General features: G+C 41.5%; 1 protein-coding gene across 14 annotated transcripts in view; it reads right to left on the bottom strand.

Moving 5' to 3' along the window:
• The window catches only part of DTNB (dystrobrevin beta), a 214,536-nt gene that overhangs the window by 24,983 nt on the left and 176,694 nt on the right, over nucleotides 1-12,859 (bottom strand). For 12 of the 14 annotated variants that reach the window (XR_004326183.1, XR_004326184.1, XM_032497159.1 and 9 more), the window contains exons 15-16: nucleotides 11,161-11,257; nucleotides 5,856-5,876 (exon numbers count right to left, since the gene is read on the bottom strand). Coding sequence is in view for 11 of the 14 variants with exons in the window: in XM_032497159.1 (XP_032353050.1) it covers nucleotides 5,856-5,876; nucleotides 11,161-11,257 (118 nt within the window). In the remaining 3 variants the exon portion in view is untranslated. The remainder of the gene's footprint in view (nucleotides 1-5,855; nucleotides 5,877-11,160; nucleotides 11,258-12,859) is intronic. The other 2 variants (XR_004326185.1, XM_032497160.1) reach the window with 1 other exon arrangement.

Consider the following 12,859-nt stretch of genomic DNA (forward strand, 5'->3'; position numbering starts at 1 on the left):
CCTTTCCAAGGTTGCTGATAACTTCCTTATTGTCAAATCCTTGTCTAACTGTCTTACTAACTTTTTTCTTGAAACTTCCTGGCTTTTTATGAGAACCCACAATCCTACCCCTCCCCTTTCTTCTTTTAGTCTACTACAGGGTTTCCCTAAGGCTCATATTCATGGTTTCAACCTTAATTTTACGTTGAAGACTTCCAAATCTACACTGCTAGCCCTGTTTCCCCAGTAAAATTCCAGTTGCATATCCTTAAATATCTAATAGACCAGACAAAAAGCTTGACCACCTACGTATTCTTTGTAACGCCATTTATTCAAATCAGATCAAAGTCTCCTTCCTGTGTCCCACATCATCTCCCCAGTTTCACTTTTTCAGTCATTTCCCACATTCCCGGGCTCAAGGCTGAGAAGCCATCTTCTTTTCTATTGACGTGTTGCTGAGACCCGGACTGGAGTTTTCTAGGGGAAGACACTGTGTCCTAGGAATCCCAATATTCCTCCAGTGCAAGGTGAAATTCTCCAGAGACTCTGGCATATAGTTTTCATATGTTGTATGCACTCTGGTCAGGAGAGGCAAAGGCAGAAATACAGTACAGGAGGGAAATAAACAAGCAGGTAAGGAAATCTCTCAGCTTGTGATTGATGAGAGAGATGAAAAATATTGGAGGTATGGAAAAAAGACACAAACGCTATTTCCCCCCATTTCCTTAGACTATAAATTTCCTGTAGGTACTCAAGGAGTTTTGGGGCAGTGAAATATAAGTACCTGTTTTCAATGTTATAATGATATTTCCTCTTTTTGGGAAAACAGACAAAACAACCGACCAAAAACCCCCAACAAGATGCCAGGTCCCTGCAGTGAGTACAGGAGCCAAGACTGATGAATGAGCATCCTTTGCAGACTTTCACGGGGCCATCTGTGGGCAGCCAGCATGGGCCGAGAGTCTATGTATAGAGACTAGGACCGGGCCCAGGCTGAAGGTTTGGGGCATAGTCACAGAGTACAGCACACTGATCTTTGTTTATGAAAAACATCAGTGCAGCTTGCAAACTTGGGAGGGGAGCAGTGGTGCCTAAGGCTCGGATGTGACTGACCAGGCTTGTGTTTCTGTATTTAGGGCATCATGCCAACCATGAAATAACTTCCATACTATCTGAGGGTGGAATTTGTGTAGGATTTCTCTTTTTATCCTCCAAAAGGCCAAGCTCACTGCCTTGAACATACGTAGTAAGACACTGCTGAAGATATAAATAAATGGCAATCCTTCGCCTTTCAGGAAGTAGACTCAGGCTTCTATTCAGAGTACGGCAGGGATAAGGGAGTCCAGAAGATTTTAGAGAGGCAGGGAATCACTTCCCGATGAGAATGCATCCAAAGGTTAAGTCAACCAAGAGGCACAATGACCCATGAGCACATCAAGGGGTTCCCCAATAATCTCTTTAGTGGACAAAGCGGAGGTTTTCATTTGTTGTGTAGGGTTATTTTTTTTTAAGTACTTTCTCGTAAACTTACAAAGTAAATATTCATGTGGTTTCTTGGAGTCCTCATGGGTCAAGCGTGGTTAACTAAATATTGAGTGCCCTTCCGTTAAGGCATATTTGGTGAAGCCGTGGTCAGAGATGGGGGCTCTTGAGAGCCAGCCCTCATCGTGCTTTCTTTGGTGTAGTCATGGTGGGGTATTTGTTTGGTTCTGGAAATCAGAAAGGGCATTGGGGCAAGATGCCACTTGATATCCCAACTGACTAAAGTAAAAAGAGAAACCCCAAGAGCGGCCATGTTCTCTTAGTGGAATCCCCAAGATTCCTCTAATTACATAATTTTCAGAGTAACACCTATATTACCCTCTGGACCACTACCCTACTAATCTGAGTCAAGGCCAACCTATCCTTATATAGCGCTGTGTACAGTTACAATCTAAGTCTGACATTGATCTGTACATAAAAAGTAATGATTGTCTAAGAGGAAGAACCAGAGATATGTTTAAAGAAATACACCCTTCATGAATAAACTGCACCCCTTGCCTTGGATAGCTCATTTTATTTGGGGTTAGCAATCCAGCAGTGCAATTTTATGGTATGTTGAGTCTCGCGGTAAAATGGAAGTGTCCCTAGAATAAATCTGTACATTGAGATCCCTCCACACTAGGATTGGGATATTGTCTGACCTGATGCAGCAGCCCACAGCTCAACAGTTAACACCACGGCTAGCGGGTCCTCAGTCTGTTGTTGCCCTAGTGCGCCCCTCTGTAACATGCTGGCAAGTCCTGCAGCCACGTTCCTGATTGTAGGCATTGGCTTCTTACTGAGCAATGCTCAAAATATTTCCAAATGATACAGATAACTACAGATATCCTGCATTTTATAGAGTGTCTGAGCCAAAAAAAAAAAAAAAAGGGAGGATGATTTTACTCTTCATAATCAGTATCTGTTCTCTAGACAAAAATAGTAACAGAGTTAATAATAACACTAGTGTATGAGCTTGCTCTTCCCGTTCTCTTGTTTTTCTGATTCCTTACTAGAAAGGACATTTCTAAACCATCACTTAGTCTCTTGACTGGATCTAACTATTACACAGGGGTACCTTGAACAAAATCACTGGTATAGGTACTTGAACCAGTTATGTCCCTTACAAGTAATAAACTTATGAATTCACACTGTTTTTTAAGTCAAAATCTTGTGAATTTGGTTAGTACCAGTTTTCATTCAGCAGCTATTCATTGACTATCACGTGGCAGGCACTGGGCTAGCAGGGAAGGGATGCAGTAGTGACAAAGGCAGACGAGGCCCTTTAATTACAGTCTGATGATTATCAGGGGCCTGATTAACCCTGACTCAACCGATACAATCTAATTCCTGAGCCTGTTAAACTGTAGGGTATATGGTGGGTTGAACAGTCACTCAGTGAAGTCTTATCTGAAATAGCCAAGCAGTTCTACCCTTAATTATAACCCTTGGATCTGAGAAAGCAGAAGGGGCAGGAGGGAGAGAGAGACGAAAGACAGAAGAATGATCAGTTGAGGTACTAATGTCACTCAAAACACTGGAAAAGTGGCCAAGGCTGAAGGTAGAGCCGTAGCCCCTGAAGTCACAGTTAAAGTCACAGTTACCCACTTCTCTCTTCAAATTCCACCACAGCCAAAATTAACCCCTAAAAGGGAATGAAGAAGACGGACTACATAAAAAGTTCTCTATAATGGATTTAGAGAGTCAGTTTGGGGAAGCATGCTGGTAAATTCTTCATTATGACTGAAAAATTGTGCTGTACACCAGAAATTGACACAACATTGTAAACGGACTGTAACTCAAAAAAAAAAAAAAAAGCCAATAGAGATAAACAACAAAAAGAAAAAAAAAAACTCTTTAACGATTATTTTATGACCCATATAGGGTAATACATTTTGATAGGGAAGAAATTAAACTATACCAGCCAGAAGCTGTCAGGGGGAAGAAAGGGTTACAACTTAGCTCTGTGTTAAATACCTTTTGGTGCCTCACTCAGTAATGATAATAGATTAAAACAGAAGTTCAAGTTCTAAAGCTTTACAGTCCTAGCAGTACATGTTAAAAATGCTGTTGAGCTATGGAAAGCCATTAGGTTTAAATCTGAGCCTCACTGCTGAGCCATAGGTGGGTCCAGTTTAAACCTGTGACGTGGAGAGAGGAAATTTCTACCTATATCCACAGAGCAGAATGTCTAACCTCACACCATAGTGGGGAAAGATGAGGAAAAAACAATCTGTACTGATTCATGCTACAGACAGTCCCCTGGGACAGTGAGGACTAGAACATGAGCTTAGATCCTCAGCCAGAGAACTTCTAATACACGCACATGAATGGCTTGACAGTGGCCGGCTTCAGAGCCCTGAGTCCAGCTTCCCGTTTTGTAAGGATGGTCTCACACACAATCAAAGGTCACTGGCGGGAACCTTGTTATTCAATTCCCTGTCTGCTCAAGATCAGCTTTAAATTGACATGAGAAATAATATGCCAGCAGTGATCATTTCTGGTTCTTGGATTACACAGGAATCCACAAAATTAAAAAAAAAAATGAAGTGTCTATTGGGAGTGCTACTGCTGGCATTAAAATAAATATCCGTAATGTCTGCCCTGTTCTGAAAGGAGTTCTCGGGGAAGGAGTGGGCTGTTCCCGATTACATTCCTTGCTCTGAGCCGGCACGTTCAGAGAGGGATCAGGAGATGCGAGTCTGGGTGGACTGCTAGAGGAGGTTCCCAGAAAGTGGTTTTAGCTGTAAAGCACATCTCTGGGATGTAGAGAGGTGAAGAAAAAGAGGGGGACATCAGTGCCAGCAATGACAGGTGAGGATGCCCTGATCTGCAGGAGGGGTATGGTCAACGGCAAGTGGACGAGACCATCAGGAAAGGAGTGGGAGAACGGAGCAGGAAGAACAGAAGTTTTCTCTCCTCCCCACCAACACAACCTCACTCAGCCTCCCACTGTGGTGGGCACTACCAGCATCTGCTTCTCTACTTCTTCCAAGCAAACTGGAGGATTATACTTCCCCTCCCCCCTGAAGTTAAGTGGGGTCATGTGACCTGCTTTGGCCAATGAAATGGAGCAGAAGTGATGTGTGTCACTTCCTGGTAGAAGCATTTAATGGCTGGGCTTGACTTTCCATCCTGGTCTTCCCCTGCTCTGCCCATGTGAATGTACCTATTGATACAAAAATACCATAAGATCAAAGTAATAAATTATGTGTGAATGAGGAAACAAAGCCAAATAAAGCAAAGACAAAAACACACATTTTGGTTGCATTAAAGCCATCGAGATTGATGGGTTGGTGGCCTTCCCTGACACCATACTCTGTCTTCTCTCCCTCTTTCTGACAGTCTCTCTCCTTCACTCTTTTCCTGCCTCTTCCTCTCATTACCTACCTCTCCTTCCTTTCCTCCCTCCTTTACCTTATGATTCCATTGCTCTCCTAAATGGAAATAATAGTAAGAAGAATGTTTTCTATTCCTCTTCTTAATCTAAAACATGCATACATTTGCTTTTTGAATAAGAAATGAGTACATTTTTTGGATTACACATTTCATATTTCTCTCTTTTAAAAAAAGCCCTGAGGTAACTTAAAAATCAGCTTTAGTTTGTGTAAAAAGGGTATGCTTTGAAAATCTTACTACGTTATATAAACATATGGTGTTACTAGTGTGGCTAGGCCCTCAACTGATTTTCCTGTGTGGGTTAGTGGCTATCAGGAAAAATACAAACAAACATAAACCTTCCCTAAACACCATGCAGCTTGGAAAAACCAGAGCTCCCTTTGGAGTTGGCTCTGAACAGGAAGTCACTTACAGCATAATCAGTCACTCAGTTTTCATTGGTAACTTTGGTAAGAAGGCTACTGGAGCTGGAGCACCCAGAAGCCTGTTGGAGACTAAAGGACATTAAAATTGTCAAAAGAACTACTCATCTTCATGCACAGTCATTCTCGACATAGTATTCAGCCCTGAGGTCACCCCCACCACCCTGAAAATTATTTCAAGCAATGAAAGTCACTCTAAACACAAAGCAGCAGAGAAGGTAAGCGCAGGAAAATGCAATTGTCGCCCGGCTAATCATGCATATTTAAATAAACACAAGGGATGTGTTCTCTGAAAACAAATTCAACAAGCTCTGGTTTCAAATAAGAACATGCTCGACTAGGTAAACATGACATGGCCTTGTAGGACATTTTACAACACCATGGAGAGAACTGCTGAGGGTTTTACACACAACTGATTCCGCAGAGAGGGTCTTGGTGCGGCGAGGGGAGGAGGAAGTATGTGACAGTTACATGAAGAAAAGAAGAGCATGCAAAGAGAGCAGAGTCAGGAGGAGAATTGTGACGTTCACTTACTGCCTGCTTTTGCTCTTCCTCCTACAGGTGTTGAAGACGAAAAAAGGCAGAGGGAAAAAGGAAAGAGATTAACGCCCATCACCACAAACATTTGGAAAAAAATGATAGAATGGGGCAAACCAGGCCAGGCCCAGGGGTTCAGAGATCCAAGGCTCCGACCATCATCTGAGCACCATCAACTGGATCGAGCAAACGGCGGGCCTCTGCCCCATCCAGTTCATTAAACGCGAACTTCTAGAGTCAGAAGGAAAGAATCTTATAAACCATCTTGTCCAACTTCCCCTTTTATACATGAAAAAGGCCTAGGCAGCCCTGACTCGCCCCAGGTCACATCCCTATTTAGGGTAAACTGAAAGCAGCAGCTCAACCATGACTCAAAAGCCCAATGATGGTTCTGTTTGACCATTCACATATCCATGTGTGTTTAGGTACAGTTCTCTATGCCAGTAGTTCTCAAAGTGGGGAACACAGACCAGCAGCAGCAGAAGCACTTGGAATACTGCCTGAGATGCAAACTGCCCACCCCCCACCTCTCGCCACCTACGAAGTCAAAACCCTCCGGGTTGTGAGTAGCACTGTTTCCTGAGCCTTTCAGCTGATTCTGAATCCTGCTCATTTGAGAACCACTGCTTTTAAGAACTTGCTAGAAACTGACAACTCCACCTGAACACAGATTCTCTTATTTAGTTCCCTGTCTTCTACTTTTGGAGCTTTTGGGCTGCTTTGTGGTTCTTTGCAAGGATGCACATGCATCCCCTTCCCCCTAGTAAACTGCAAACTGCTCCACGACTCTAAATGGCTTTTCAAAGAGAATTCTTGACCTCAGTGCCTCATTAGTTCCACACAGGTTTGTTTAGTGCTTCTTACATGAAGGTAAGATATGGTCTCTGTCTTTCAGAGTCTCACAGTGACGGTGCTCAGAGCAGGCCCTTGCTAACTCTCAGTTCTCAGAAGGCACCTCTAGACTGAAGCACGAAGCACAATGAAGATGAAATAAACACTTCCGAGTTCTTCTCTCCTCAGTCCTGTTCTCCTCAGCTACTCTGTCTTTTAATGGGTCTCTTCGCTTCCTTTTTCTGTGCCTCATCATGAGTAACTGTGGTCAGAAGCCTCTGCTCTTTGCCCTGAATACATAAATCTAAAAGCTGTTGCAATGATTCTATTTAAATTGGATCCATCCGTGCAGACCATCTCTACTGAACATGTGTGTAGGAAGTCTTAGGATTGGGTAAGTGCTTCTCAGTCTGCAGATCTGGTGCAACGGCGAGAATGATTTCAGTAAAGCCAAGGAATTACAAAAGGGAGCAGGGAAGTCAAAATTTGGAGAAAGTTATTTTATCCCTGCAAGGGAGACATGCACTAGAAATTAAATGGGCACCAAGAAATCTCTTGAGGAGACTCCAACTCAGCACCAGAAGATGTTTTTCATAATCAAAGCCAGCTGCTAGACGCTTGCCCAAACCTAAAATCACAGGCACCCAGGCAAAGAGGGCCCCGAGCACTAGCTGAGTTAGCTTAAGAAGTTAGCGTCTTGAAGCTTCTGCATCTGGTATGCATGGCTCCAGTTAGAAGGGGTGAGAGTTTCACAGGTGGGAAGCGATCGTCCTTCCTGGCCAGGCTTCCCTGTGGGGTAGAACACTTTTCTTCCATTCACTAGGCAAATAGCCATAGAAGAGTTATTAAACAATTGAAAATGTGTTTTTATTGCTGGCGCTAAATGTTGAAATGGAAATTGAGATGGTGGGGGAGGGACAGGGCAATCCTGACCAGCTGGAATTGCATCTGCGATCAAAAGAGCAGGATGTAATTTCTTAGAACTGTTTCTAAGACATCTCCCTGCTTTCACTGTTTTCTCCAGGCTTGGCATTAGAGACAACACTGCTTTGGTTCAACAGAAGAGGGAAACTCAGAAAGCAATGTTTCATGTTTGAACATTTGAACTCTACTGTACACAGTTTATCCGAGGACATGAAATTGTTATAATGTGCAGTAAACACGTGTCTGGTTAGGATGGGGAGAGCGGACAGGGCAGTGTCTTCAGGATGTAGAGGTCGCCCATGTGCACTGGGATTGGGAGAGGGTGGACTTTGGCAAAGTGTTACTTAGGATGGTGTTGTATAATCCAAACTCACAAAAGTTAATCAGATAAAGCTTTGAAGGCTCTGTCAACACAGTAAACAGGTCAGATATAAAGGCCTTAGAACCTTTGCATTATCAGTTAGTCAGTTGGGGTCAGTAAACATTGACTGATGACAAGGCATAGGAGCCCACTTGATTTAAAGGGGGTAATAATACCTTAATTATGAAGGGCCAACCTAGGACTGCTCAAGTCACCTAAAAACATGTGAGCCCCACTCACAGGGGGAATATCTGGCTAGGTGGCCAAAGAAATGCCACAGCCACTGTCGTCATCTATATAAAGACATGTTATGTTCAAAATCTCATTTGCAAATGAGGTTAAAATTCAAAACTACAGAATTCATCTGGTAAATGCATCTCAAAAGCAATAATGGACAAATAGAAAATGAGGCAGAAAAATATTGGGAACAGGATTTAGATACTAAAACACCAACACATAACTATTTCTAACTAAATAAGAAGTTTGAGGTAGACATTATCCAAATACTCATTAATCAAAGGAAAAAATGTAAAGAAAAGATACGTTCTGAAACATGGATACCTGAGTGTCAGGTAATATGTCATTAGGGAAAAAAACCAACAATAAGAAGGTCCCTGATACTTCTTGGTGACAGGGATTAAGTCTTAGTCACCATTGTACCTAAACATGACTCTCAGGAACTCAATACTTTTCTGGTTAAATAAACGTATGGTTAATTTTTACCTTGCCTTGTTCCCCAAAAAAGATTTAAGATTTTTGTTGAATGAATTAATAAACAATGGTGACACTCCATACGTACAGTTCTCTACATTATCGATTTTCAGATAAATAGACAAACTACACAGTATTTCAATGAAGCAGTAAAATGAAAGGACTCCCTGTGAAATGGAAATTTACTGCGTGGTGTATTTTAATTCATGTGTACCCAAGACCATGTGGCTCAACTGTCCATTTGACTAACTGCTTACAGCTGTTTTATGAGAGAATTAAATGCTAGCAGACTGAACATCAATGAAAGCAGGACAGTCCTTTGAAATTAAAATTAGGATTCTAAAGGGTACTTTTATTATGGGCTGGGGAATGTATCTTTTAATAGTAGGAAAACAACTCTGAGATTTTAATAGAAGTCAGTGATTCCTATGATGACCTTCGAAGAGTGCATATAATACACAAATTAAGATTATGCTATAATCCTTGTAGGACACTAAAGGTCTGTGATTTTCAACTGTGAATTTGAATCAATGGATAAAAAGACAACATTCCTGGTTTGTTTGCAAAATTGTCTTCCCTTTCTGAATAACCTCAGCCTGTTGCGTAGGTGAACGATAATGCACTTAACAACTTGGTTGGGGATCTTACAAAATAGAGCAGAGGGGTCTTGCTTATTTTACTGAAATTGTAACTGTAAGACAACAGCTGGAAATATAAAGACACTCAGGGTGGGGATTAGAGTTCCAGGCATCAGCTCACTCGGCTTAGCCCTTGAATATGAGTATCAGAGGTACACGACAAGGTCATGGTAATGCACACGGGGCTGAGCCAGGAACTCCAAGGAACATTGAGGGCAGCCAGCTGACGGGAAAGCTTACTGTAATACTTCGGGGAAATGCATTCTGACTTCCCTTCAGTTTGCATAAACCTTTGCCTTTACAAAAATCACCCTGGGGTACCTTCCCATCTCTGTTTAAGTAACATTTGAGAGCATCTTTCTGAAAAGGAGGTGAATCCCCTATGACCTTCTGTCCTACAAGTGGACTTAACCCCACAATGGCAGGGCTTTCAAAACCGAACAAGGCTCCAGATGTTACACAGGCCAAATGTACTTAAGCATATTTCTGTTCTCTCGAGTGGGTGATTGGGTTGCTTAGCTGAATACTTGACAGCTATTAGAGGGATTTGGGTCAGGTTTTAGGCATAAGGTTTTCTTTAAACAAGACTCATTTAGACATAAAATATTTCTCAGGAGAAATCCTGCTAACGGGCTTAATGCAGAAACAGGTCCATGCAAAACAACTCAAATACCCAGGACCAAAGCTAGAAAAAACTCAGCTCAAGACTAAAAGAAGTGATTGTTTTGAGCAAGTCAAAAGTCAGCTTAAAACACAAACACTCCATTTACCCAAAGTTGCTAATACCCACTGGCTTCATTATTAACGGACCGGTTTAGAATGGAGGAGTTGAAGGAAAGTCTTCAAGCTGACAGGCCTACCCCTCCTCGTCTAGACCCTTGTCACTGTGGGCCTGGATGAGCTCATTGCTCCTACTATTCTTTAGTTTCTCCTCTTCCTAACCTTTGTGCATATCTTCCTAAACTACTGCCTTCAAAATCTTTAATGACTCTACTTCATCACAGGATTAAATCCACTCCCTCAGCCCAGCTTTTGGGCTAGTCCGCACTGTGTGATTTCCACTCTGGCTTCTAACTCTGTGTCATACCATGAAACACAGTGAGTTCACAGTACGGACAGACAGACCTTAGGGATGAACAGCATGAACACATGTGTCCTGGTATTCCTGCTTCCGAGTTGGGTAAATATTTCTGTTCAGTGCCAGTCAAATTGTCCAGGTGAGGACATTTAAATGCCAAACATGCCTTTCTCTGCTCTAGGGTATAAGGGTTGTAATATATTTTTCAATAAAAATAGTGAGACCTGAATTATTCCAGATTTATTCAAGCCCCAATATACCAAGCCTAGAGTTATATGCTATCTTATTCCTCTGAATAAAGTAAAATTATTGATCAGAGTTGGTTAGATTAGGTTGGTATGCCTCTATAATACTTATTAAAATAGGACACAGTATTTAAGTATTTAGGGAGAATATTTGAAAGCTTGCCTTAAAAGAAGCTTTACACAGTTGAGAAATATTCATTTATACTTAGCTCATATCCTATTTATAAACATTCTTATTTTCTCATAAAAGCAACTATTCAAGGACATTACTCTAGTACCAGTTACTAATTTTTTTTTTGTAATCAGGCTTTACACTAATTTAGATGAACTTTATAGTATATTAGGCTAACTTCATGGAGGTTTACCTGAAAGTTGAGTCTCGGCAACAATATGTAACCCTTTAGCCTCATCCTGTTCTGACATCACAGGGGAGGCAGACACTGAGCTAGGGGTGAAGATGGACAAGAGGAGCTGAGCGGTGGGAGGATGAGACCTGAGTAGCCGCTGCTCTTACCTTCAGCAGCTTCATCAGCCCTTCCAGCTGGACCATCAGCTCCCGCCTGCTCTCCTGCAGCGCCGACATCCTCTGCTCCAGTTCATCTTTCCTCTGCCTATCAGAGAGGAGAAGCCCATTAGAAACGAAGAGATGGTCGGGGGGTGGGGGTATAGCTCGGTGGCAGAGCGCATGCTTTGCATGCACAAGGTCCTGGGTTCAATGCCCAGTATCCATTAAAAAAAAAAAAGAAAGAAATGAAGAAATGGAAGAATAGTTAGACCACAGAAAGATACTGTAAATTAAAAACATTAAAAAGCTGTTTGCAATGTGCCTATTGAACAAACATTACAAAAGAAGAAAGAAATGAAGACAAAGGGATCCTCAAAGAAGAGCAGTCGAAGGCCGAGGGAAATGGGTTTCACATCTGATTCTGTTATGGACCAGTGTAGGAGATGCTGAGCAAGTCATTTAAGCTCCTATACAGGGTGCATAAAAGGGAGATAATGTCTTTTTTGCTCACTTTCGTTTACTTTGTGAGACTAGTATGTAAAAATGCTTTGGAAAGCATACACTGCCATACAGAGAAAAAGTAGTTTTGTTTTTTTTTTTTACTTTTTTTATTGATATATAATCATTTTACAACGTTGTGTCAAATTCCAGTGTAGAGCACAATTTTTCAGTTATACATGAACATATATATATTCATTGTCACATTTTTTTCTCTGTGAGCTACCATAAGATCTTGTGTATATTTCCCTGTGCTATACAGTATAATCTTGTTTATCTATTCTACAATTCTGAAATCCCGTCTATCTCTTCCCACCCTCTGCCCCCTTGGCAACCACAAGTTTGTATTCTACGTCTATGAGTCTGTTTCTGTTTTGTATTTATGCTTTGTTTGTTGTTTTTGTTTTTGTTTTTTTTAGATTCCACATATGAGCGATCTTTTTTCTTTCTCTTTCTGGCTTACTTCACTTAGAATGACATAGCAGCACTATTTACAATAGCCAAGGCATGGAGACAGCCTAAATGTCCATCAACAGATGACTGGATAAGAAGATGTGGTATATTTATACAATGGAATACTACTCAGCCATAAAAACCAACAACATAATGCCATTTGCAGCAACATGGATGGTCCTGGAAAAAGTACTGTTAATACTACTAAAGTGACTTAAAAAATTCTTTAGAAAGTCAAATAGTTCATTTATACATAAAACTAGCCCCAATTTAAATTAATAGTGGAAGAAATGTATGAAAACAGCTCAGAGGAAACAGGGTTCAGGAGTCAGTGCTTCCAGAACCATACATCAGGATCAAAAAGTGTGACAGACATCTGGATGACTCTGTGTCTGAGAGAATTCACTTTCTCTGAGGACAGATTTCATGTCATCAATTCTAATTCAATCTGTCCAAAACCAAACTTAAGACATTCCTTTCCACCTGGTTCTCTTTCTCAGTTTCCCTGTCTCTCCCACTTTTTCTTATAGTTGTCATGGCTGGAAAACTCAGTCCTCTGATACTTCCCTGTTTATTTCCTATATTCAACCAATCACCCAGTTCAGGTGATTCTTGGACATTCACATCTTTCTATTTACGCTTCTCGGGCTTGATCCAAGTGTTCCTTACCTCACAGCAAGCAATGGCATCCTAGCTTCATTAATCCCGATTTCATCTCTTATGGTCAGAAAGAAGCAGGAGACTATAAATCAAGAGA

The sequence above is a fragment of the Camelus ferus genome, chromosome 15 (genome assembly GCF_009834535.1).
Source record: "Camelus ferus isolate YT-003-E chromosome 15, BCGSAC_Cfer_1.0, whole genome shotgun sequence".
In the NCBI taxonomy this organism is placed as follows: domain Eukaryota; kingdom Metazoa; phylum Chordata; class Mammalia; order Artiodactyla; family Camelidae; genus Camelus; species Camelus ferus.